Here is a 25567-nt window from a genome sequence, read left to right as displayed (position 1 = left end):
TTAGAATTTTTTTTTTTTATAACATAGACACTTGGTTTGACCTTTTCCTAATAATAGTAATGACATTTAATCTAAAAGTATGAACATCTCTCCAAGTAATGTAAATTCACACATTCTTTTGAAGTCAGTGGAGATCCTTTGATTTACATTGGCCAAGGAGCTATTCCAGACAGTCAGGTTGTTCTTTGCATCCTTATGACAGTAAAATGCTCGATCCTGCCAAAACGGAGAAGTTCCTATGCAAGTGCTTAACTCTCCTTACTTTAACAGTGATTGAGCAAAATCCTTGTAAGAACTTGCAGTTTTGATATCTCATGCAACTGTTACCTAGAAATCAAATTGAAATTTCCAGTGATTTATGATGTGTATTTACATAAAATCTGATTATAGCATTAATATACTAAATAATGACACAAATTGGGTTTGTTCTGAGACTAGTATGTCTTCATAAATAGTTAAGTTGAATATGAAACTCTAGGATTTTAAAACTGCTGATGCCATTCTTTAGACTGTGCTGTTAGTATGTTTAGTAGCTTTTTATAAAAGTCATTAGTGCTCCATGAAAATTATCAAAGGATCAGGTTCTAAAGTATATCAGGTTTTGTTTGCACTCAAAAATAAGAATTTCATAGATAAAGTAACAATGTAGTTCAGGTTTTGAGAGACATTTTTATAGTCTGATATCTATTAAATTAGTATAAAGTAAGTGGAATATAAAGCAATCTTTCTCTGTGTCATCACCTTCAGATATCACCAAATTTAAAACAAGGGGGCTTAATTTTATTCTCGCTTACCATGATTTTTCACTGATTGTAACTCCTTTAACTTGGTAAAGTTTCTCATTATTTACATAACTGAAAGATGAATAAGATCCAGAGGGTAGAAAAAGAATTATTGCTGAAATGTGACAAGTAATTGAACACGGAATTTTTCACTTCTAGGCTTAACCATTTATATTCGGGTGATGCATCTAGGCTGATGTTCATGGAAGAAATCACATTGAATGCAAGCTCTGTGTTAGAAGTTGAAGGCAGACATCCTGATAGGTAGCAAAAGTTGTAAGTGCAGTGTACTTCACAGTCAGTATGAAACAGCTGCTACTCTGAGTCATCTAGAGGGGAAAATAAAGGTAATATGCTATGTTAGCCCTGGTATGAATCTCATCTGGACCCTTGAAATTTGGGCTCTTTCTCATCAGTAGTTTGTGTATGTAGTCCGAAGCCCAGAGAGAACTGGATTCATATCTTTACTCAGAAACTTACAGTAGCTATTTTAGCAACTCATAAGTACAGTTATACTAGAAAATGCAGCTATTAAAAATACTGCCTTCCTGAAAAGGCCTACTTTTGTGTCGTTAATTGAGATTGACAGACAACCTTTTGTGAGCAAAACTGGTATCTTTAGCTTTATATTTTGAGAGAATTACAGCTGATACAGACATGTCCATGCAGTTTTAAAGATTTCTACCATGTTCATACCTTAACATTTTGTGTCAGGATACTCACAGAAATTATTATTTTTTTTCCACTATCAAGTCTTTTTGATCGCGTGTAGTCTTGCATTGTCAGGTATCACCCATCTCCTTAGATTTTATAGTCACTATTTTTAACTAGGACTACACATGCTGTATTATTGGTCCAAACCTAATGAGCCTTAGACCATTCCAGAAAAAGCAGTACTGAGAGAAAAAGAGAAGAGATAATGAGTCAGAAAAGAAAAAAAGAAAGCATGAGGTCAAAGTGAAAAGAAGAAGGGATATGAGAAGAGGGTCAGAGTAGTGTGTAAAGAAAAAAAAACAAACCCAAACCAAAACAACAAAGAATTTGGAATTCATACTTGATTTTCTGACAGAAGCAATACTTTAAGAAAATCTGTATGTATGATATTATTCTGAGAGACCTATTATTTTTTTCTTACTTTCTTTACTGTTTTGGAATGAAGAAAGTGGAATAAGAGAGGAAAACAATATACATAAGTCATCTCCTGCACATAGAAGAAATCAGTGGAAATCAGTAAGCTTTTCAATGGAAGCTGAGAGAGAATACTGCATTACACAAATGTGACAGAATGATCCTGTGGAAGAAAGAAAAAAACTTCATTTTTCTTGAATTTTTATGCCTGTGCACTGCGAAATCTGTCTTTTTCTGCATGAGCAATGTGATCTGCTGCTGATGAACATACATGAACACATTTAGCAAAGGCCACTGTGAACATTAGCACTTTATTATATTAAGTGTTTTATCTCCCAGTTTTAACTTTGCAGCTGAACAGAACCCTACAATGTCTTGACACATTATGAGTCTCTTCTAAGAACTATTTAATGTCTTGGTATCTGAGCGCTGTAAGACAAAAAGCTTATCTGTTCTGCTCAGGCAGAAGAATGATTTAGGTTTTGTGTGACTTAAAAAAAAAAAAAATTAGTGGAAGGCTTTATCTGAAGGTTATTTAACACATTTTCTTGAACACTGGCAGTCTGATCTGGAAAAATTCTGCTCATCCTGGGCATTGCTTTGTTTCTGGTGCCTGAATATGAATGTGGGTATTCTCAGCTGCTTCTCACAGAGACTGCCTGCCTGGCAGCATGATGAGAGGAGAGGCATACCAATTCCTTACTGCAGGTTTGCCTTGGGGAAGCGAAGTGGTTTATGGGTGCAGTTGATCAATGCATCTGAACATCAGCTAAAACTATACTAAGAATGTATAATACTGAATTTCTAGCTACTTCTGTTGATAAAATTAACATTTGCATTGTGGGCTCTAACATAAATGAAGGGCTTCTCTTGAATTATATTTCTGAAATGCCAGTCATGATTTTTGAAGAATAACATTCCATCACCAAACTTTCTTGAGGACTCAGAGTTCTTTTTTTTTTTAATTTTATGGAAAAATGAACATACCACTAAGTAAATCAGAAATATATTGTCTTAGCGTAATGCCAAGAGATACGGCTTTACCTAATAGTGATATTTAACATACCAGTGTTCAAGATAATGAGCTATTTGCCCCATTGTTCATGTAGTCTGAATAATAGGTTGTCATAATTTAAGCTTTCTGCAGTTTAGAGTTGGATTTACAAATCAGATAAGCCGCTTGTCACTGTTTGCCTTGCCACTGTTTTGACTTATAGTACTGTGATAAACCAGTCACACCTAAAGACCAACTTCTTTGCCATATGCACATAATGTCCTTTTAGTGCAGATCAATGTCTGTTCTATTTCTCAGTTATGTGCATTTCAAAAATACCTCTCAGCTGTCAGCTCACCTTCACAAAGGCAGTCTTCTTTGAATGCCTTATATATCCCAGGCAGAATCTGAAACTGAACCTCTAAATCAAAAGACAAAAGGAGATGGATTAATCAATAAGGATGCTTTCATTTTCTCTTATTTTCTCCCCAGGCTGAATCCCCAGACATAACAATCAAATCAGTCTAAGCTATACCAGGGCCTATAAAGGTTACTTGACAAAGATTTGCTTTTTCACACAGACAAGATAGTTGTCCTTTATCTCCCTTTCTCTCTCTCTTTCTTTATGTAGACTTGATTTTGGACTTTCACTTACAGTAGAAATTATTAGAACACTTCGTCCATCCTCCTGTTTTGTTTTAAGTATTTACAGGTTTTGAGATGATACTACTTCTATCGCTCTGTTAACATAAGACCTTGCAGACTATCTGACATTTGCTTCACTCATTGCTTAACAAGACTTGTTTTTGGAAGGTGACAGGCCCAGTCATCATACAACATTCAAGCATTTAAATAACATCACTCACATTTAATGGCAGAAAATTAACAACTCCAAGTGACCCTCTGTGCACTGAAATTGTCCTTGGATATTTTCTCAAAAATTTCACTTTTAACCATATGAACTAATTAGCTTCTTATTGACTAAATTGAGCAACACATAAAAACCTGTGAATTTCTGAGTTAGATTTTGTGATTACAATAGTAAAATTTTCCCTTTCAACTTTGAATACAGCCAGATTAACACTCCAGGTGGCATTTTTTTCTGGCTTGTTTAATGGTTCCTGCTGGATCAGCCACGACGCATGGGTGCTTTTGGCCTTTCACAGGATACAAAAACTATTTAAAAAAAAAAAGAGAATTTAGATGGATTGATGAAAATTATGTGTAAATGTGGCCCTGTTGACCAAGTCCCTTACCAAAGTCAGATGTTATGAGGGGTATTTCAGTTCAGAAGAGAAGATGTACAATGAAGTAGCTCTGAGAAGCTTTTGGATGCTTTACATCAGTTCTGAGCTCATAGCCAAGAACTGGCATTGCCTCTGTTCCAAGTCCTTCTAAGGGAGCAGGGAGATCAAGGTCCAACCTAGGGAAAAGGGGTAGATCCAAAATGGAACTGGCAGTTGGGAAAAGAGCTTGTGATCTGCTATTAGCAGCTGAGGTACCTCCAAGATATCGTGACAGGGAGATCTCAATAGAGAGCTTTAGGAAGGGCAATTTAAATCATTGTCTCCCGTTTTTGTCAAGGGAAAGTGCTTTATATTCCTGGCTGGATACGAGTTACACCAAACTCAGTGCCATGGGTTAGTGCCAGTCTTGGCAGCCCTGGAATAATGGTTGGACTTGATGATCTTAAAGGTCTTTTCCAACCTGGTTGATTCTATGATTCGAAAGAGCATGAGTATAATTAATGAAATAAAGAGGCAAGAGTATGTAGGAAGATGAATGTGCAGTTCCCAGATAGCTCTGTGCTCATTTGAGGTGTGAGCCTCCTGTTTTCTAGGTGTTGTTTTTTTGGCCTCTTACTTGTGTCTGCTAGTTCTCATGATACTAAAAACAAGCTATACCAACTTAAATGACCAGAAAAGAGGTTCAAAACAAACAAACAAAATTAAGGTTTGGGTATATTTTTTTTTGTTTGGTTGGTTTTTTTTATTTGCATAGCTAGTAACTAGTGAAACTCATTGTCACAAACTGTTATACATGCCAAAAATGTTAATGATTTCCGGAAACAGACACTCAAGGATGAAATGTCAGTCAGAAGATATTAAACACAAACATGAGATACAGCCTGCAGGTCAAGAGCTGCCTCAAGGGGCAGAGCCCTGGAAGCTGAGAGAGGAACTGGTGGGAGGCAGAATGGAACTATTCCTCAATATTTTTTCCCTAAATATCCAGGACTAGATGAACATTCATCCTGTCCCACTATCACTGTGCTTATGTTAAGATTTCTTCCTTTCTGAAGTTAAATCAAGAATGAAAGCAAATCCAATCACTTTCTTGTTTTAATCTGTTTTAATGAAATAAGGGCAACTAAGATGATTAAGGGAGTGGAGCATCTCCCTTATGAGGAAAGACTGAGGGAGCTGGGTCTCTATAGTTTGTAAAAGAGGAGATTGAGGGGTGACCTTATTAGTGTATATAAATATATAAAAGGGGAGTGTTACGAGGATGGAGCCAGGCTCTTCTCAGTGGCAAACAATGATAGGACAAGGGGCAATGGATACAAACTGGAACACAAGAGGTTCCACTTAAACTTGAGAAGAAACTTCTTCTCAGTGAGGGTGACAGAACACTGGAACAGGCTGCCCAGGGAGGTTGTGGAGTCTCCTTCTCTGGAGACATTCAAAACCCGCCTGGACACGTTCCTGTGTAAACTTATCTAGGTGTTCCTGCTCCGGCAGGGGGATTGGACTAGATGATCTTTTGAGGTCCCTTCCAATCTCTAACATACTGTGATACTGTGATAAAATGCAGTGTGGAATTGAACACTTTTTTTTTTTTTAATAAAAATAGTTCAAATATTCAGATAATACCTAGAGATCTTGTTTTGTTTGGTTAACACAGACACATAGGTTTACATAGTCTACCCCAAAGAGTTCATCTTGTAAAGCAAGATAGAGCAAACAGCTGCAGTAAAGAGAAGTGAGATAAGTAGTATGATTTATTATACTGGAACCATGATCTAAGTGAGTGCACATTTCCTGTCTGAATCATGTAATATTTATTTGGTTTTCTTCTGCTAGGAATAACTATCCACTGTGCTTGAGTGCCAATTAGTGCAGAATTTTGGCCAGGTTTACTTTAAAAAAACAGTGCAAGAAAACTGAGGGAAATATATGTGCTTTAGGCAAAGTGCTATGTAGTTTGGCATTTCTGATGAGGGCAGGATTAAATTAACAAAACTGGCAGCTAGAAGAGTACTTCTTTCTCTTTCTCTTTTGTGGGACTGGCAGTGAATATGGAACCCTAGAGTGCCATTTCACTGAGTCAGTTTTCATGTCTTTATGCATTGAATTAATTTAGCAGGTCTGTGAGAAAACTGTCAGAGAATTAACAATTTCTTCATAAAAGGGAATCCTGCTAACTTTTATGTGGTTTATGTGATATGAGAGATGTCTTATGAATATAGTTCTAGAAGCTGGTGATATATTATACCAGAACCAGTACTGAAACTTCTTCCTGTTGCTGTTTAAGTACTTAATCATAATATAGTGTCTCCCACTGCAGTAGTTGCCTGTTCTTCCCACCAATACTAACTCTCTTCCTCTAATTTAGTCAAAGACACTTAATTAGGAACTGGCATTATGGATTTGTAGAATAAGTTGCGTTAATTATCTTTTATAGACCACTATGGTAAAACGTTTACTTTAAATACACTAAAAGCACTTAATAGTATACTTAAATTATTCTAGTAGTTTGCTAACTATGTTGTATGTTCTTGGGAGATGCAATTAGAAATGTATAGAACATTGCATCTGTCACAGACAAAAACATATTTCTATTGTTATACCTTTTGTATGTCAGATGTCATAGTAATTACATCATTTGGCAGTTATTAACTGTAACAGATTATACACATCCAAGTCATATAACCACTTTCATGAGTAAGATGGCATTACATAATTGTCAAATGACCCAATGGAAAACAAAATTAATGTACTGATTAGTATTACTAATCTTCATTACACATTTATGGCTTTATTAAATGTACAAGAACAAAATTTCCCCAGATATCTAAGGGGCTCAAGATGTAGATCAATAAAAAACTTTAAAAGGGCTTTAGATAGAAACATGGCCCCAAGGTAAATAATACCAAACTGTATTTTAAGAAGGTCCCATTAAACATATGCCTAATCCTGGAGGTGCTACAATTATAATTTTCTTCCTTTTTTAACTTAAAAATTCTGTTTGGTTTCTACTAATGTGCAACCCAGAGCTGCTTGTATCTAAAGCCTGTAAATGATCTAGTTTTTTGTCTTCCATCCCCATAAAAAGTAAAAAAATACCCAAAGCCAAAAACCTAGCCTCAGGGTTTCTTAATTTCTTCATTTTATATGTACCCTCAGGAACTCTAGCTAGAGATTTGAATTTTGTCCACTTCTCAGGGTGCTCACTACATGTGTTAGAGTTTATCTACACTCCGATGACATGGAGTGACAGTCCAACTGTTCTTGAAATTGTACCCTCAGCCAACTAACGTGATCCAAAATCCCTCTGTGTGCAGTTGATAGAAAGGTAAATGGGATTTGTATATAACCTATTGACTGAATTTGCCTCCAAGATCCCCATCGCTGGAACTTGGGGTATGAAGTAGGACTCAGAGTGCTTCATGAGTTTTATCACAGTGTGGAGAGTTTCCTACTGAGAAGGAGAAATTTGCTGATCCTACAGGAAAGGTGATGTTTAAGTCACTGTCTTTTGCTCTACACTACACTTTAATTCAAAGCCTTTCACTGTGGAAATGTTTTAGCATCAACCTGATGAAATTTCTGGATTCTTGCAGAGACAAAATGTTCAGCAACCAGTATTTCTGGTTAGTATTATTAGCCCTAAGAAAGAAACAAAAGATGCTACCTGGTGCTAACCTTTAGCTGTTGAGTGGGAAAAAAATATAGCTTCATTTCTGTTGCTGTAAGATTTTAAAAAGATGTATTGGTCATTACTAATTATGTCACAATATTTTGTTATAGGTTACTTATGAAATTGCTGGTGCGATAGAAAAAAATAAAGATACCCTTTCACAAAATCTTGTATTTGTAATGAAAAGTAAGTAAATGGTTTTGTGGTTGCTCTTGTTGTTACAAACCAAGATATTATGATTTAACTTTAATTTTGATTTTAGTTTTAAGAGAAAATTATATATATATTACTCACATTAAAAAACCCATCATCTTTTTATGATCTTCACCGTTATCCTCTGATTTAGAAAGACTTCAGAATTAATGAACAGAAAGCGTCTTCATCATGTGATGTGATGTAAAGAGCAAGAGAGGTATAGTCTGACAGATGAGTATGACTTAAGAAATCGTTGGTATAAATTAAAACAACAATACAGGAAACAAAATACGGGGAAAGGAAATTAGGCTCTCATAGAGACTGCAGTGGGATGCACTTCGCTGCTTGAGTACCTTTCTAAAAGCAGGAACTTGTGGGTGTTCTTATGTTTTTCAGTGAATAGATACAAATGTCCATTGACATAAAAAATTAAATACCTTCCCATGTGCATGTTATGTAATTATGCCTAATAATAATGCATCCCAGTTAATTAATGATTTATAATTAGATTATTAAAAACCGCTATCATTTACCCTTTCTGTGAAGAAAAACAAAACAGTCCTCAGGGGTATGTCAGTGTATCTTGAGGTGTTATCTGTCTTTCCTCCAACCACTGCAGAGTCTTTATATGTTATATGCTTATGTTTTATTTGTCTTCCAAATCAGCCCCACTGTTACAGTGTGTTGGGTTTTACTTTGAGGTTAGTTAAACTCCCTAGTAAAATAATGAATGCATTTTAAAGGCAAACACATAAAGGATGAAGAAAGAAATGGAAAAACTTACCTTAAATATAATCCTATTGATAATAGTTTTAGAGACATCCTGGTTCTTGCTACTGGGAATTTACATGATAATTCTCCCAAATAATGTACGAAAGTATGGGAACTTCAGGGATGTTCTACAGGAGAGAACACTCTTCCATTGTCTCATGTAGTCTCCTTTTACACTTTCATTGCTATTTCTTGTCATGTCAGCTATGTAACTGTTAAAAGGAGCTAATGAAGGATTGGACTGGAAATAAAATATTTGATATGCTGAGAGTGAGTGTATACATAATGAAGAAGTCATAATAACAACAATTATAATTAATGGAAAAATTCTGAAGGCAGAATATTTATAAGCATGTAGGTCATCATTTATAAGCGTTTATAAGCATGTAGGTAGCATGAAGGCTACACTCCTTCTTTTTTAAGTGATTTAGGATTAAAACCTATTGGTTGGTAGTGACATATCTCCTTTAGGGACAGTATTATAAGTTACGTAGACATATCATTTAAGTGCATGCTTGCTTTGATTTTCATTGAATTCAGTATAATTGGTCAAAACTTAAATATGCTAAAAAAAAGTAGTTTGCATATATGTCTAAGAATGTGGAACGTACCTGTTTGACAAATAAATCTGGAGAGACTATTAACATAGGTTTTATTTCTTTTAATTTGAAGGCTATTATTTTAATGCTTTTCCTAATGCCACTTACTATATTTATCCATATTTTTAAAGTATGGAGCTTTACTGTGTCTACTGATTGTGATGAAATTGTTTCAAGTATTGGCTTTACTTACCTGACATAATATAATAGTTTATCTGTTTGTCCATTTATTTAATTCTGTCTCCTACTATATGTCTTCTTACTTCCAAATACAATATATATTATTTTCTAACATTCATCTAACTATCTTCATGCATTAATTTCTTCTCTTTTTTCCCAGCTAGTGAAAATGTAGTCATCAGTCAGTTGTTCCAGTCCAAGCTGACACAAACTGGATCACTTGTTCCTCCATACCATTCTGTTAAAGTCAAAGGGTGTAAAACAGCTTTGCTAAAACCAGCAGTAACAACTGCAAGTAGAGAAGCAAAGAAATATATTGAGCTCAGCAAGGTAAGAAGACGGCCCTCTCAACTCTTTGCTCCTTGAAGATTTTTCTGTTACTTTGATATTTCTGAAAGCTTCTTGTTCTCTGCTTCATTCTCTGTAGTCATTGCACTATTAAAATAATTTAGTACTAAAGCAGTAGTGAGAACTAACAGGTTATAATTTACTAACGCTAATAATGCTGGTTCAAGAGTCTCTTTCTTGGACCAGCTGAGCTGAAGTTTGGGCAAGACAGTAAGGTCCCTTCAAGGCTGACTCACTTGAATCATGATTTTGTGGTTCCAGGATTTAGTAGTGGATGCAATATCACTGATTTTGACTGTATAGCAACACTTCTGTGTTTTGACTCCTTGACTGACTTAATAATGGGTAGTTAAGTAAATTAAGACATAGGAAGGGAAAATAAAACCTCAATGTCTCAATTGTGCTAACCTGAGACAATTTCTGCAAAAGATATTTTGTGTCATTTTGTATGATCAACTCCATACATTTTTGCAAACATTGTTATTTTAAATAGACACTTTCATGTACTTTTTCCCAGACAATTTAAAATCAAATCATACTCTCCCCATTTCTGACCTTGTCTCTCTTTCTGCTAAGTCATCCCCAAAAAAGCTTAAAAGAAAAAAAAAGTGGGAGGCTATAAAAAAATTAGTTGTTCATGTCGTATGGACCATCTCTCTTGAGGAGCAATAGCATAATTTGCTGAGTCCATTCTTGACAGAGCTTTGGAATTCTTTCTTCTTCTAGAAAAGAAGCAAGCAGTTCTCATAGTACATCAGCTGCCTCACCAGGCTTCTTGAATCTTCAAACTCTATTTTTGGCTTACAGCTGGATAAAATTGATTCTGTCATGGGATTAAGGAGCCTGTGCTCATGTGTCATTGTGGAAGGCTTCATGCAAGTGCATCCATAGAATAGCAATGGGACTTTATAGCCCCCCTGCTGGTAGTAGCATAATTCCTGTCTACTGTTCTTGTCAGTAATCTCAGTGGAAAAACTTAAGTTGAAGTGAATAATGTTGGTTTAAGGCTATATTTAGCGAACAGTTGAGGAGTCACAAGGTGCCTTAAGGTGCCTTTCCACTATAGTAAGAGCTTCCTAGAGGAAGCTTCCTTAGGCTGTGAAATAGGTACTAGCTCCACACATAGAAGGAAATATGAAAACCACATCTAAGAAGTTTAATAAAGCCAGGGGGAAACACCACGCAGCTGGGATCTCTGAAACTATGAGGTTTTTAATCACTCCAGAATAGCTTTTAACCTGGAGTTACTCTCTTGAGAGAGAAAAGACATATTCAAATTCCTTTGGGAAGATTGATAAATTAAGTCAGAAATTCCAGATTCAATGAGAATGCTCTAAACATTTAGGTATTAGAGGGAAGGTGGGAAGAAATTCATCCTTCGTCTCTCCACAGAGACAGAATGGCTTGGCTTCTCAAAGGTAGGCATGGAGGAGAGCTGTGCAGGTGAGACAAAACACCACTTAGTTTGTAGATATTAAATTGGCCTGATCAGGCAAGGAGCTGTGCTGCCATGCAGGATGGAAGCAGAACTCTTATGTATCTAATCTGTTCCTGTGGCAAAAAAGGAGACATTTTTATTTTGAAATAGGCATCTGATGCAGGAGCTGGGAGTAGGTAAGTGCTTAAATTATTTTGTGGATCAAGCCCACATCTATAAGTGTGCTTTCCCAAGTAATTTCTTCCCTCTTCTGATATAGCCTGAAAAATCCACTGTGATAGGCTGGAATAATGTCGGTTTTGTTGTTTTATTGTTATTGTAATTGGAAATGCAATGTAAGAGGCATTTTCTTATCAGCTTAGAATTCAAATGACTATATATTGGAAAATCATAACCACTGCATTTTTATTGGAGTTTATCCTGAGGTTATAGGCAATAAGGAAAATGAAAATGAAAAAGAAAAAAAAAAAAAAGGAAACGAAGGGGGAAGAGGAGAAAGAGAGACATAAGGACAAGAATTATCAACCAGAGACTGGCATTCCTTTTATATCTGAAATTTGAGTTGTAACATACGTAGAAACATAGAATCAACTAGGTTGGAAAAGACCTTTAAGATCAAGTCCAACCATTACCCCAGGACTAATAAGACTACCACTAAACCATAGCACCAAAGCATGTACACATTTTTTGAACACTTCCAGGGACGGTGATTCCACCACTGTGGAATACCTAACCGCCTTTTCTGTGAAGAAATTTTTCCTAGTAACCCATCTAAACCTCCCCTGGCACAGCTTGAGGCCATTACCTCTTGTCCTAGTGCTTGCTTATTGTTACTTGGCAGAGGAGACTTTCAGGTAGTTGTAGGGAGCAGTAAGGTCCCCCCTGAGCCTTCTCTTCACCAGACTAAACACCCCTATGTTTCCAGCCCAACAAAGAATACACCTACCCAGGCCACGAACAGCCAATTTCTCCAGCAGAATGCCATGGGAGACAGTATCAAATGCTTTACTTAAGTCCAAATAGACAATGTCCACAGCTTTTCCCTCATCAGCCAGGCAGGTCACCTTATTGTAGAAGGAGATCAGGTTGGTCAAACAGGACCTGCCCTTCATCAACCCATGCTGACTGGGTCTGATCCCTCCCATTTTCCTGCACATGCTTTATGATCTCAGGATCATCTGCTCCATGGCCTTCCCTGGCACTGAAGTCAGGCTGACAGGTCTGTAGTTTCCAGGGTCTTCCTTCCTGCCCTTTTCATACCATAGGTAATGAGAAACACAATATGGAGGGTATTCATGTTGCTGTGTTTGGGTAGTCATGTAGACTTCACCATATCCAGGGAAGGGGGCACTTTCAGAGATCAGGTAGGAGTTTATTGTGATTCCCCCCCCCCCCCCCCACTTGCAGCTTGTCATCCGCAGTCTTACCTACTTCTGTGTTGTGTATTTGTATATTTCTCTGTGTATGACCATTTATCTACTTGTTTACCTTTCCATAAATGACTTGATTTTTGAACATGCTGTCACAGGTAACAGTGGGTTGTCTCTTTCAACTCACCATTCTGTTTCTAGTAGGATTCGAGAGAACACTTCATCCATCCTACGACAGACATGAACAGCTCTAATAGTTGGCCAGAATTTTGAAGCACATAAGGAGTCATAGGAATTTGGGGGATGCCAGCTCAAGTCTCTGTGACTCTGTCCCGTTTTCAAATGAGATAGAATATATCTTCATTGATGCTCTTACAATTCTCTTGCTCATATAATCACTTGCTCCCTTGTTTTTCTGTAATCTTTTCCTAGTGCATACTTTCGCACTGTTGCCTGTGGGTTTTATAGCTCATGCAGCAGAAGTCTGATCACATGAATGCATATAACTAACAGAAGGCTTTTTTTTCCCACTGACTTTACATTGTTTCTCATTATGAATGCTTTGCTTCATTTTCTGTTAGTTTAAGAACCCAGCTATTAGGAACATTTTGGTATGTCTTTTGGCTAAATATTTAAAATATTCTTCTGGTAAAAAGATTTTTTTGGGAGGAGGTTTTAGCTTCTTAACAGAGATTACAAACTTACATATATGATTTTCTTTATTTTTCTGTAGATTAGAAGTACAAGATTTGCCAATGTAAAGCTGTATATTAGAGGGCAATACAGAAGTAATGCTTCAGTGATGTATTCAGCCCATAGCTGAAGATGTCTAAGTTTGGAGAGTTTGAATTAAATTAATTTTTTTTCTTTGGCTTTTTTCTTGTCTTTCTTCTCCCTCATTCTGAACTAAACTCTTCTTTCCCCTGGGAAGAAGTATGCAACATAGGACATGAGCATCCAAAACATTGTTCTAGCTCTTCCACTAACTCAGGAGATGTTTTTGAACTAGTGACTGAATCTATTGGGAAGAAGGAGTGAATACGTTATCTGTCAAGAGCAGAAAGTTCCTTTTTAGTTATATTCCTCAATAATTTTGTAAAATTTAACTGAGGAGTTGGCATGCTAGTGGCTCTTTTTATGATAAAACCTGAAGCAAGCAGAACTCTTCTGTTTTGAAGTGGGGGGTGAATTTGCCTTTAAAATCTTATTGCATCCTAGTAAGTGAGATTTGAAATAAAAAAGAGCTCCAAATTTTGATATACTGAGTAGAGAACTGTTTACTCTGCAATATTTTTAATAGAGCTTGGTTGACTGGGCCAAAATGAGGAAATTTACACTTTCTGATGGAACTGGAAAAAGACAGGAGTAGGCTAGAACATGCTGACTTGATAGAAAGGGAGCATTATGGGGTAAGTGGACTTGAGAAAGGCAATGGCAAAGTCAGAGGTGAAAAGGCTGTCATTGATACACAGGCCTGACTCTGAGCTTTGCCAAATCCTGTAATACAAGCCTTCCTGTAAAAAGTTCAAGAAAACCCTCTGATTTCTGCGACCACTTTTAGGAGGATTCTTGCCATTTTAGTCTCAAAGATAGTAATTAGAACACTAAAAAATAAATTTGTTCCCCACTCCCAACTCTATCTAGAAGGTAACATTTGTTCTAATGAGGTATTAAGTCGTAGATAATTTATGCTAATGACGGGTGAAAATAAATTAAAAGAAAAACATACACACAAAAAAAGATTAACTGCATTCATGTATTGAGGAAGAAAAGAGAAGGGGATTTTTAATATTATTGTTTTGCTTTCAAGATTTTTTGAAATGATTACTGCTTATTTATTCACTTAATCATCTGCCAAAGACATAAGGAACCTTTTCTGAGTAACAGATTTATACTATAGGCAGAGTGTGTAGGATACTAATTGCACAAGCCCTGTTTCTACAATAGAGTTCCAGCTCATGTTGCTTTGCCCAGTTACTTTGAAAAGGTGCTTGATCTTTCCAGTGGTATATAGCTGCTTTTGAAATCAAACCTTTCTTGCCAGTTATGGCTCTGCAGATACGTGAGGATATTTATCCACTTTCCCAATTCTTTGTGAAACTCAAGTAATTGTCTATGACATATATAATATATAAATGTATAAATGTTTGCTTTTGTTAGTAAATTTTATATCAATGAAAATGAAAGTTTACTGCCCATCTTGACATAAAGGTACTGTGTGTGTGCTTTTCTCCTACACAGCTGTTGAAAAAGAAAGGAACATCCTCATTTCTTCAGAGACTGGAACGAGGGGGCCCAACCACTGTGGCAGTCCAGCTCAGGGTTAGTGAAAATCTTCTGGACAGAAATTTACAAAAAAAAACTCAACTCCAAGCTCAAAACATTTTAAAGGCAAAATTAATCTCTCCAGACTGCAATGAAAAAAAGAAAAATTGTATGCTTGAGAAAGCTACTTGCATGGCCAGGTCAAGCCTTTTGAGAAAACGATGTTAAAAGTTAGGATGAGCATGTGTGTTGAGCAGTTGCCTTTGCTGCACAGTAATGATTGATAACTGTTTTTTTTCCCTACAGAAATCACTCACAGATATTATTGGGAAGCTGCAGAACTGCACGCCACATTCTGTTCATTGTATAAAGCCTAATAACTCCAGGTTGCCAGATACTTTTGACAATTTTTATGTGTCTGCTCAACTGCAGTATATTGGTGTTCTAGACATGGTCAAAATCATACGACATGGGTATCCAATCCGTCTCTCTTTCACAGATTTCTTGTCAAGGTAAATCCTTTAAGTTACATAAAACCTTTTTCTTACCTACAGTACAAAGCTTTCTGTCATGTTGTGGTAGTGCCTGTGGTATTGTTTTGCCAATGACTCTTTCAGACTTTCTTCAGGGAAAAATCGGGTCTGCCCGCAAGGGGTATAGGCTTGTTATTTTTTATTTGAAAGAATCATTAATTTGTGAAAATAAATTTGTGAAGATCATCAGCAAAATGTATTAAATTAAAAAAATTTAACTTCATAAAGTAGTTATATTTTTATAATTTGTACTATTTATATGATTTATAAAATACAAAATACTGCAGTTTGTTTCCAGGTCATTAAAAAAACAAGAAAAAATAGTCTTAATTTTTCAAATTTATCAGTGTGTGTGTCATGACTTCAGTATTTGTATTTCATATGCTAGGATTTGTTTCTGCATGGTGATGAGTTATTAAGGCTAATACCACAACTCTGTTTTTATTATTATTGTTAGAAATGTATGAAATTTTGGATTAATGTGAAAAGATAAAAGGTATATGTCACTGCTGCTGGCTGAGGGCAAAATGTTTTGCTCCATCCCCAATTCAGGTTTGGAGTTCTGGCTCACGTTCTCAAATGCTTCAGCAAAAAAAGAGTACCACCTTGTCCAAGAGGCATTTGGTTAGCAGCCTCATGCACTCAACACATGTTCCTCCTATCTGCATGTTCTACTCGTTGACTGATATATCAAACAGTCATGATCTGGTCTATGTATTATTTTGCTTCTGAAAAAAAAGCATGGGAATATCAGCTGCCTACAGACATCTAAACTTTCATTTGCCTTCTTAGAAAAAGTTGTGTATATTAAGTTACTGCTTAGACAGAATCATATTAACTCTGCCAATAGTGTAAATATTCAAAAAGTGCAGGACTATAGTAGTTTATAATCCCTCATGTTTCGAAAGCAAGCCATTTCTGTCCTACCACAATGTTAATCCTGCAGCATGAATCCAGAATTGCAGGCTGCTTGATAAGATAGTGGGAGATTTGGAAAAAGCGGTCTGCTTTCATATTCAGAAGTGGTAGGGACAGTCTCTATCTAACCATTTCTATCTTACTGAGTTGAACACTTCAAGGGACTATTACATGAGCACAAACTCACAATCTTCTACTGTTAAATCCTTAAACTTCCCTGGCAGGTATTTGGTCCTTTCCATCTAGCTTTTCTCACTGTGATTCCCAGATACAGGTTAAGGGTTTGCACAGGCTTGGTGAGCAGAGTGGTGGTAGTTTCTCTGTTTTGTAAGATAAAAGAGAGTAACCATATGTACAAAGGTCATTTTATTCAGTTGGCTTCAGTGCCAGAGAATGGTAGTATGCATGTTCACTCTTAAACAGTACACATGAGTCTGGAATGTTGTCTTTTTTGGAGAAACTTTTTTTTTAAATATCATTTAAAGAATGTTTGAAGATTCAAATATAATTTCAGTCTTTTTATTCCACTTCGTTATGTATGTCCAAAAGACAGATTTTAACCTTAAAGTCTAGAGGACATCTGGTGTCTCACAAGAAATATTTATTTGCAGTAGTAATAGTAAAACAAGACTAGTGACAAAACCCAACAGCAGTGTTTAAACTATTTTTTTTTAAGTGTTCTAGTTTTGTTGCTGTTTATCCCTTTTCCTCCACAAGAAATTATAGTTTCTTTGCAGCTGAGCCCGTATTTTTACCTGTTTGCACCAGGTCCTAATAATTGTATTGTTACACATTAAAAGAATTAGTGTTGGGGCTAGGATCCTGTCACTGAAAATTAAGTCCATTTTATAATAAACCCTGTGAATATGTTGAACCTACTGAAAAGTTAGCAATAATCACTCTGCATATATCTCTTGACACTGCTAGGTTTGTGCACAAAGAGGAACATGGAGCTCTTGGCCCAGAGAAAGAAACCATCAGTGCTGTAAAGCTTTTTACAGTAGCCATTCCTATCTCTCAGGCCAAAGCTTACCTTAATTTGAACAGCAGAACATGCCAATTCTTCACTTTATTCACCGTGAACAGTTAACCTTCATATTCACATTCAGTGTACTTGGATAATTATTTTCATTTCAAATAGCTCAAGCATGTGGCTATTTATGCTGTTATTGGCTGAAAAGTATGAATTTTTAAAGCAGAAATTATAGTTACAGATTGCAGTTCAAAAGTACCATAAATTCTTAATGCGGTAATTATTTCTACTCAATAGACTACAATAAGAAAGAGTAAAGAGTTACTAAATTCAGAAGTTATAAGCTACCTTTTTGAAAAATCTTTTAAAAAACTGCTACTCCTACTACATCTCTTTATTACCTCAGTGACTGGACAGAATGGTTTTGGAAAGTGGATAATTAGTTTTGGCAGTGTTCTTATAAATTGGATTTGTTTGTTGGCTGTTCAGCCTAACTCATCTGTCAGATTTCCGTATATGCTTATAGACCTGAAGTTGATGGACTTTCTTACCTTTCGATTTTTTTTTTCTTTGGTGTCAAACTGGTATTTCTAGTGTTCTAAAGAGAATCTCTGGCCTGTATCCCAGTTTGAATTCCCAAAAGACTGTGAATTTCTACCCTCTTCCACCCTCCCTGCATTTTTTTTTTTTAATCATATAAATAATGTGGTCAGAATAAAAAAATAAATTTAAAAAAGAAAAAGAAAAACTTTTTTTTTTTTTTTGCTGGCTAATAAAAGGAATGTTTGAATCAGGGGCCTTTGTGATGAAGAGGTAGAATATCAGAAAACCTGGATATTCCATCAGTAATACAGACAGTACCATTGCTTTCTTAATTGGATTAATTTGAATACATTTCTATTACTAGCTAATTAAGATTAATATGACTGGTCCCTAACACGTATCTATAAGTCACATTTGAACTCTTACAGTGGCTAAAAATGACAGTAGCTAGAGAAAGGTCATATTTTGCAAAGAGTGTTTCTTCCTGGGCTGCAAAGGTTAGTCATTATTTCTTTTGCTGTCCTTTTTCGATTTACTGGTTCTGCTTCTGCAGTATCAAAGTGAAAGTTGACAGCTGCTAGGTGAACCCAGCGATCACTAAAGTTCATTGATTGAAAGAGAAATCTTGTGGAAATTCTGGTTCTTAAGTGGAAGCTGTGACAATTACTGTCAATGAATATATAATAAAAATGAGAATTAATAAGGTCAGATGCTATTAAATGCTGTAGAAACAGGCAGCACCAATGTAATTATGAAATGATATATGTGATTTCAGTGGATTTGCTAACTCCAGCTGCAGTGTTTCTGCTGAATTTGCCTACAGTGTTGACTCAATTTCTAAGGCTCTTTGAGTAGAGAGACAGAAATCAGTTTTTACCTTATCTTTAAAATAGAAAGCCTTGAGTAATATGCATTTTATGCTCCTGGAAAGGTTTATGTATGTATTTTAGGTTATGTCTTCAGAAGCATTCTCAGTGTGCTAGATTATGAAATTGTAGCTTTGCTTTTAAGTTGAGGCAGTGGCAGAAACAATTTTGTGAAGAGTTCAAAGTTTTCAATTTGCAGCTGAAATTGTACACATAAGAAAGTATCCTCAAATATCTTTTTCCTGGAAGAAACAAAACAGTAAAATAATCACAGAATTAGGAACTGTCTGCACATTCCTGTTTCCAGCATTTAGCATTTTGATATTTTATTTAAAATGAGGATAATTCCACTCAAGATACACAAAAGCACCTTAGTAGGAACTTAGTTATTTGTTCTGTTTTTCATATTCAGTGCAGTGGCAAAAAGTTAAGTGTCAGTGTGTACTCTATTACCAGTGTAGAACAATAGGGCTAAGAAAGGTATTGGGGCACAGACAGAGCCTGGTTGTACAAGCTTAATATCTAGAACCTAATCTCTTTGCATTAATTAATAAAATAGATCCTGGCTGACTTTCACATCTTTCACCTCACTTGGTGCTCAAGGAAGATGTGTAAAAACCATTTGGGATATAAATTTTTAAAAATAATGGTAGTGATCAAGGACCCATCTAGAGTAATGAGGTGAGCTTATATTTCTTGCTCAATGAAGTACAAGAATACAGCTGTTCAGTCATGTTCAGGTAAAACGAGGCAGTAGTATGCTCTGTTTCACTCATTCTAAACAATTTTATTTTGGTACTGTCCTCCTCTACAAACCACATCTCAACATTAGTGTTTTGTAAATTAGAGATTAACATTTTCTTTTCTCTTTCTTCTTTAATGTGTCACCAACTGTGCTGAACCATACCAAGCACTTTTCTTTGCCTGTATTTTAGTTTCCTTGGTCAGTGAAGAATTTATAAACTATTGCCTTAGAGATTGAGGTTTGCATCATATATATTCTGTCTGTGTCGCTGCTTAGTGATGGAGACTGCAAGGTCCAGTTGCACAGATCCTTAAATAAGGCATCTGCCAGTTTTTAGCAAACCTTCAAGGCTGTTGGACCTCAGGATAACCCCTGTGGATTATGTGAACTGATAAGCAAATTTATCCTTTCACTTAGCTGATGAGAATTGCAGGACATTTATGAGGAAAAACATGTTGTTCAGAAAGCACAAAAAAATGTCTGCTAGTGTGCTATTCCTTTTCTTTATTTCTGCATGTTTTGAGGATTTCTTAGAACTTCGTTATGTCTGTCAGGTTTCTAGAATGTATTTTCTGGGTTTCACTTTTTCAGCTCAGTCGTCCTGTTTTCCATCATGGAGCTCCCATTATGCCTTCTGTTGCTGCTCAAGGAGCAGCAGAGAAAATTTGATACTGGGAAGAACATGAGGGCTGTGTCTAGAAGCATCTCATATGGTGGTGTTACAACAAGAATCACAAGAGTGTTGTGTTTCACCATTTCCAATTCTCTTTAAAAATGGCTTAGATGGCATTAATCTAACCTTTACTTTTACATATGCATATACAAATATACAGCTTAGTTTATATGTAGCTGTTTGCCAACTGCTAAGACAGTTTCAAGTGCAGTTGTGGAGGTACAGTATCAGACTACCTCCTTTTTTCCTTTTTTCTTTTTCTCTTTCTTTCTGGTGTTATTTTTTTTCCCCTCTCTATCTCTCCTCTCTCCCTTTTTTCCTCTTGAAAGCAGAGATGTTATAATATTTTGTAAGATATATAATTTTGAATTAAAAAAGTGCAGCAAAATATTTCAGAGTCTTATGAGCAAGTTAGGCAGGGCATTAGTGAGAATGGTGTACTGAGTAGATTGCAAAGTGATACGTCATCACACTGGCCCTTTTAGGTTTATTGTCTGCTATACAATAATATCATCAGTCTTCTCATAGAGCACTGCAATTGATATATGCCATGACAGCTTAAATCCTTGCAAGGAGAGCAAGACATCATCTGACAGGTGTTAAAAAGCAATATTCCATTAAAGTACATCAATGATATCAATTTATACCAAATGGCAATCTTACCATTTTGTAGTTTGTTGCTTTAGAGCTAGAGCTGGAAGTGGTATTTCTGACTGAGAGTAATCATTTTTGTTTGTCTTTCTTTTAGAAGACAAGAAAGGTGGGTAAATGAAGTATTTTGAAGTCATCAGTTCTGAGGGCATCTTAAAACCAAATTCATAAGCATGGTAATGACTAATTTCCTGTGAAAAATTGAGGTCATCCACAAAGTTTTAAGCTGTGATTTTTAAAATTACTGTCTTTGCCAGTTTTCTGTATTCTATAAAGAAGTATTACGTGTTAACCCTAGTGGTCAGCTTAGCCCCACACATCTGCGCATTCATTCCTCCCCAGTAGGGTGGGGAAGAGAATTGGAAGGGCAAAAGTTAGAAAACTCATGGGTTGAGAGAAAGACAGTTTAATGGGGAAAGCAAAAGCTGTATGTGCAAGTAATCAAAAATAAAGAATTAATTATTTACTTCCCATCAGCATGCAGGGGTTCAGCCATCTCCAGGAAAGCAGGACTCCTTCATGCATTTGGAACTATTTACAGCAGTCTCAGAATTATTCTGGATTACTGTTCACTTGTGAAATCTTATTGATAGTGGGTTGATTATACTGTAAGAGATGACTAGGACACAGACTGCACTGACATGCTTCCTGGCAAGCCACAGGTATTAGAACTGGTGTACATCATCTGGGGAGTTGACTAGATGTTAGCAGATATTTGTGACTGTCTTAAAGGCTATAGGCCATTTGAAGCATATTTGTACAATGTAAAAGCATAGTGATAGTATCTAACCTATTCATGTTATGAACAAACTCTAAATAGTTCTGTGCACTGAACAGACTCTTCTGGTTTACCCTCTTCGGGGTTGTTTCTTTGTAGCTGTTTGGCTTGCTTTCTCCATTTTTCCCCATAGGCCTTCTTTAATACTCCAAAGAGAAGAAATGTACCAGATAGCTTCAGATGCCTATAGTGATTCATCTAATTAACTTGAACTTATTTTATAGTGTATAGAGAAAAATGGTCACTTTTAAATATGATTCAACTGACTTATTTTAGGTGTATCCACTTTTGCAGGCATTTCACCTTCTCAGTCTGGCTCCCATCTATGGCAAGGGATAAAGTTGGTGTTTTGTAACACTGTAGCACTGATGGTTCTCTATCCACAGAATAGGTAGTATTGTACATGAAAAATATCAGTCCTTATGTTACATGTCTAACATCTGACTATGAGAATGGTAAGGCTGATGGTGTTTCTGGAGCTTACTGACAGTGTTTCTTTTTGGCTGGAGTTTCCCACAGTAGCTCAGTCATCTAGCTTTAGTATCTATTTAGAAGGCGAAAACAATTTACAGCATTGTTTGCTGGGCATCTTCTGAGTTTTATAATGAAACTCCCGTTTGCTAAAGTGGTTACAAATGGGTGTAAACTACTGTGTCATTCCACTGAAGTCAGTTGAATTATTCATGTCACGTACTTCAGAGTTCTGCAGGATTGACACAAAAAAGGGTCCCTCGAGCGGGAGAGATGTAATTAGGTAATAAAATAGATACAGGGAAATAAAGGTGGCATGATCAGTTTTAAGTCCAGCAGTTTGTAACTTCCAAATGTTTGGTGTGCAATCTTCCAGCATTTTTTATATAATGTTTAGTATAGAATGCATAAAACTTAGTCAGAGGAGCTCCTTACAGGGAGGTTATTGTCGTACGCAGTACAGAATGTCCTGGCTTTTAGGTTGTTTCAAGGAGAATCTCAAAGCATTATTCTCTATCCACTACTAGGGCTATAACAAGGTAATTTTTTGGTGCTCTTTTGTCTTCTGCCTTTTTTTTTCCCCCTAGCTATGTTCATTTTATTAGGCAATGATAAATCTATTTGGCACATGCAGTCACAACTGTGGTTGAACTGTTTCAGCAGTCCCAGTGGTTTTCTTTATTTTAAGGAAAGATCTGTGATAGTTTAATATGTGTATTTCATTTCCAGAGTTAAGTGGCACCCATGGTGCCTCTGGACTGACATTCAGCTTCCACTAGCATTTGACATTTCTTATCTGTCAGTATTAACTAAACATTTATTAAATCACTGAATAACCCTTTTACTGTATGATATCCTTAGAATATCTATATGCATATTTTACATCTGTGAATGTAAAAGCTTGTGCTGTTTCTAAACATGGAGAAATGTTCCCACAGACTACTAAAATATCTGGCACAGTAGTGGATTCCATCTAAAAGTCTGGATTATAAAAGTAGATGAAGTTGCATTTGTTTACAAATGAGGCTATTGAAAGTTCTGTATGCCTATAACAAGCAGCTAATAACATTAAATTATTTCAGAACATTGATGTTTCAATGAACATAATTATTGAATACTTCATAATTTGCTGACATCACATAATGACAAAGATAATGGACATAGATTTGTATGTGGTAGTAAGAATTTCAGATAAATGCCTGCTATAGAAATAAATCCATTAAAAGAAAATATTATCAAACACTAATATCTTGACTAGTCCTTATACGCTGAAAACCTTTTAAGGAAATGTCTGTTAAAATAATAGATTCTCAAATTAATACAAACAGCCTCTCTTTAAAATAAACATTTAAAAGAATTGAGTATGCAACACATTAGTTTATGCAAATGGCTCTGTGCAGGAACTTTTAATTATCTAATTAAGGTGCAAATTGTCACCTAGGTAGATTAATTTTACTGTATAGCTTTAAAATAACTCCTTTGTATTTACTGATTAATTACATATAACTGTGTACTTTCAGTTCCTATAAAAATATTAGTTGCTCTTGACAGGGTTTTTTTTCCTGTTCATAAGACTTGTATAAATGCAGTCCAGCTGCCCCATACTCAAAAGTGATTGTGACCCTCCTGATGTTTTTTCTTTCTGTGGCTCTGCAGCTGTTGAATTCTTTCGCTCAACTCAGACATTCATGGCACCCTTATCCACCTCTTGATATTCTTTACAACTATTTAATCTTCTGCAGAAGACTTCCTAAAGCTGTATTTCCTAGTCAGACTGAATAATAGTAGGCAGTTAATACTGATGACATCTGAGAACAAACAAAATCCTATGCAAGCACGCATGTAAAATCCTTTTATGTATCTCAGTCACTGGATCTTTGTGGTTTTTTTCTTTTTCTTAGACCAACATGGCATTAATTTAACATCATCAGTTTTAGTAGAATTACTCTTGCTGTACTCCGTGGTAAATGACAGCAGAATCTTCTCCAGCATTGAGACAGTATGCCAAGGGGCAGCCTTAGCCTATCTTGAAAACTGTTGCTTTTATATTTATTTTATTTATTCTATTTTTCTTCTTTAAAATGGTTTGTCTAACCATTTATAATGGCTTGTCTAACCATTATGCAGTTCAGAGCCCTCTTACCCATACTGATATTACTCACAGGGTTCAGAGGGCACAAGTAAAGCTCCCACAGAAGAGAGGTAAAGGTGATCTTCCAGAGAAGCTGTTTTGCTTGTATGGTATAAGAAGGTCCTAAAAACCTTCCCCATAATCCCAGTACACCCTGCCAGAGATATTGGTGAGCACTATGGGAAGGATTTTATGTATTTCCATTCCTCTTTTGCAAAGTCAGTGTTGCATAGAAAAATAAAAACAAAAGCAAGGAAGAAATATAGCATCACCTAGGTGGAACATCGAATTCAATCCTATTTCCCTTTGATATAAAATTCTTCATTTTGCTCTGGTTTTGCTTTCTGCTTCTGCAACATGGCTTAATGTCTTGCTGGAGAACAGTAACGAGCGGTGTCCCTCAGGGATCAGTGTTGAGACTGGTCTTGTTCAACATCTTTGTCGGTGACATGGACAGTGGGATTGAGTGAGCCCTCAGCAAGTTTGCCGATGACACCAAGCTGTGTGGTTCAGTTGATACGCTGGAGGGAAGGAATGCCATCCAGAGGGAGCTTGACACGTTTGTGAGGTGGGCTGATGCCAACCTCATGAAGTTTAACCATGCTAAGTGCAAGGTCCTACACCTGGGTCAGGGCAATCCCAGACACAGCTACAGGCTGGGCAGAGAAGAGATTCAGAGCAGCCCTGCAGAGAAGGACTTGGGGATGCTGGTCGATGAGAAAATGAACATGAGCCGGCAGTGTGAGCTTGCAGCCCAGAAAGCCAACCGTATCCTGGGCTGCATTAAAAGGAGCATGACCAGCAGGTCTGCTCTTGTGAGACCTCACCTGGAGTATTGTGTGCAGTTCTGGTGTCCCCAAGATAAAAAGGACATGAAACTGTTGGAACAAGTCCAGAGGAGGGCCACAAGGATGATCAGGGGACTAGAGCACCTCCCATATGAAGACAGGCTGAGAAAGTTGGGGCTGTTCATCCTGGAGAAGAGAAGGCTGCGTGGACACCTCATAGCAGCCTTCCAGTATCTGAAGGGTGGGCTATAGTAATGCTGGGGAGGGACTCTTCATTAAGGACTGTAGTGACAGGACAAGGGGTAACGGGTTAAACTTAAACAGGGGAAGTTTAGATAGGCTATAAGGAAGAAGTTCTTTCCTGTTAGGGTGGTGAGGCACTGGAATAGGTTGTCCAGGGAGACTGTGAATGCTCCATCCCTGTCAGTGTTCAAGGCCAGGTTGGACAGAGCCTTGAGTGACATGGTTTAGTGTGAGGTGTCCCTGCCCATGGCAGGGGGGTTGGAA

At 36.6% G+C, this 25567-nt stretch overlaps 1 protein-coding gene across 8 annotated transcripts in view; it reads left to right on the top strand.

Annotated features, from left to right (window-relative positions):
• Positions 1-25567, top strand: part of MYO16 (myosin XVI) — a 377031-nt gene that overhangs the window by 282374 nt on the left and 69090 nt on the right. For all 8 annotated transcript variants that reach the window (XM_061377886.1, XM_061377881.1, XM_061377882.1 and 5 more), the window contains 4 exons: positions 7935-8010; positions 9730-9899; positions 14967-15047; positions 15297-15502. In XM_061377886.1, coding sequence (XP_061233870.1) covers positions 7935-8010; positions 9730-9899; positions 14967-15047; positions 15297-15502 — 533 coding nt within the window. The remainder of the gene's footprint in view (positions 1-7934; positions 8011-9729; positions 9900-14966; positions 15048-15296; positions 15503-25567) is intronic.

Source organism: Neopsephotus bourkii, unplaced genomic scaffold (genome assembly GCF_033783945.1).
Source record: "Neopsephotus bourkii isolate Nb327-2 ecotype Australia unplaced genomic scaffold, CSIRO-AGI_Nbou_v1 NB_1760, whole genome shotgun sequence".
Classification (NCBI taxonomy): domain Eukaryota; kingdom Metazoa; phylum Chordata; class Aves; order Psittaciformes; family Psittacidae; genus Neopsephotus; species Neopsephotus bourkii.
This window is presented reverse-complemented; position numbering and strand designations above follow the sequence as displayed.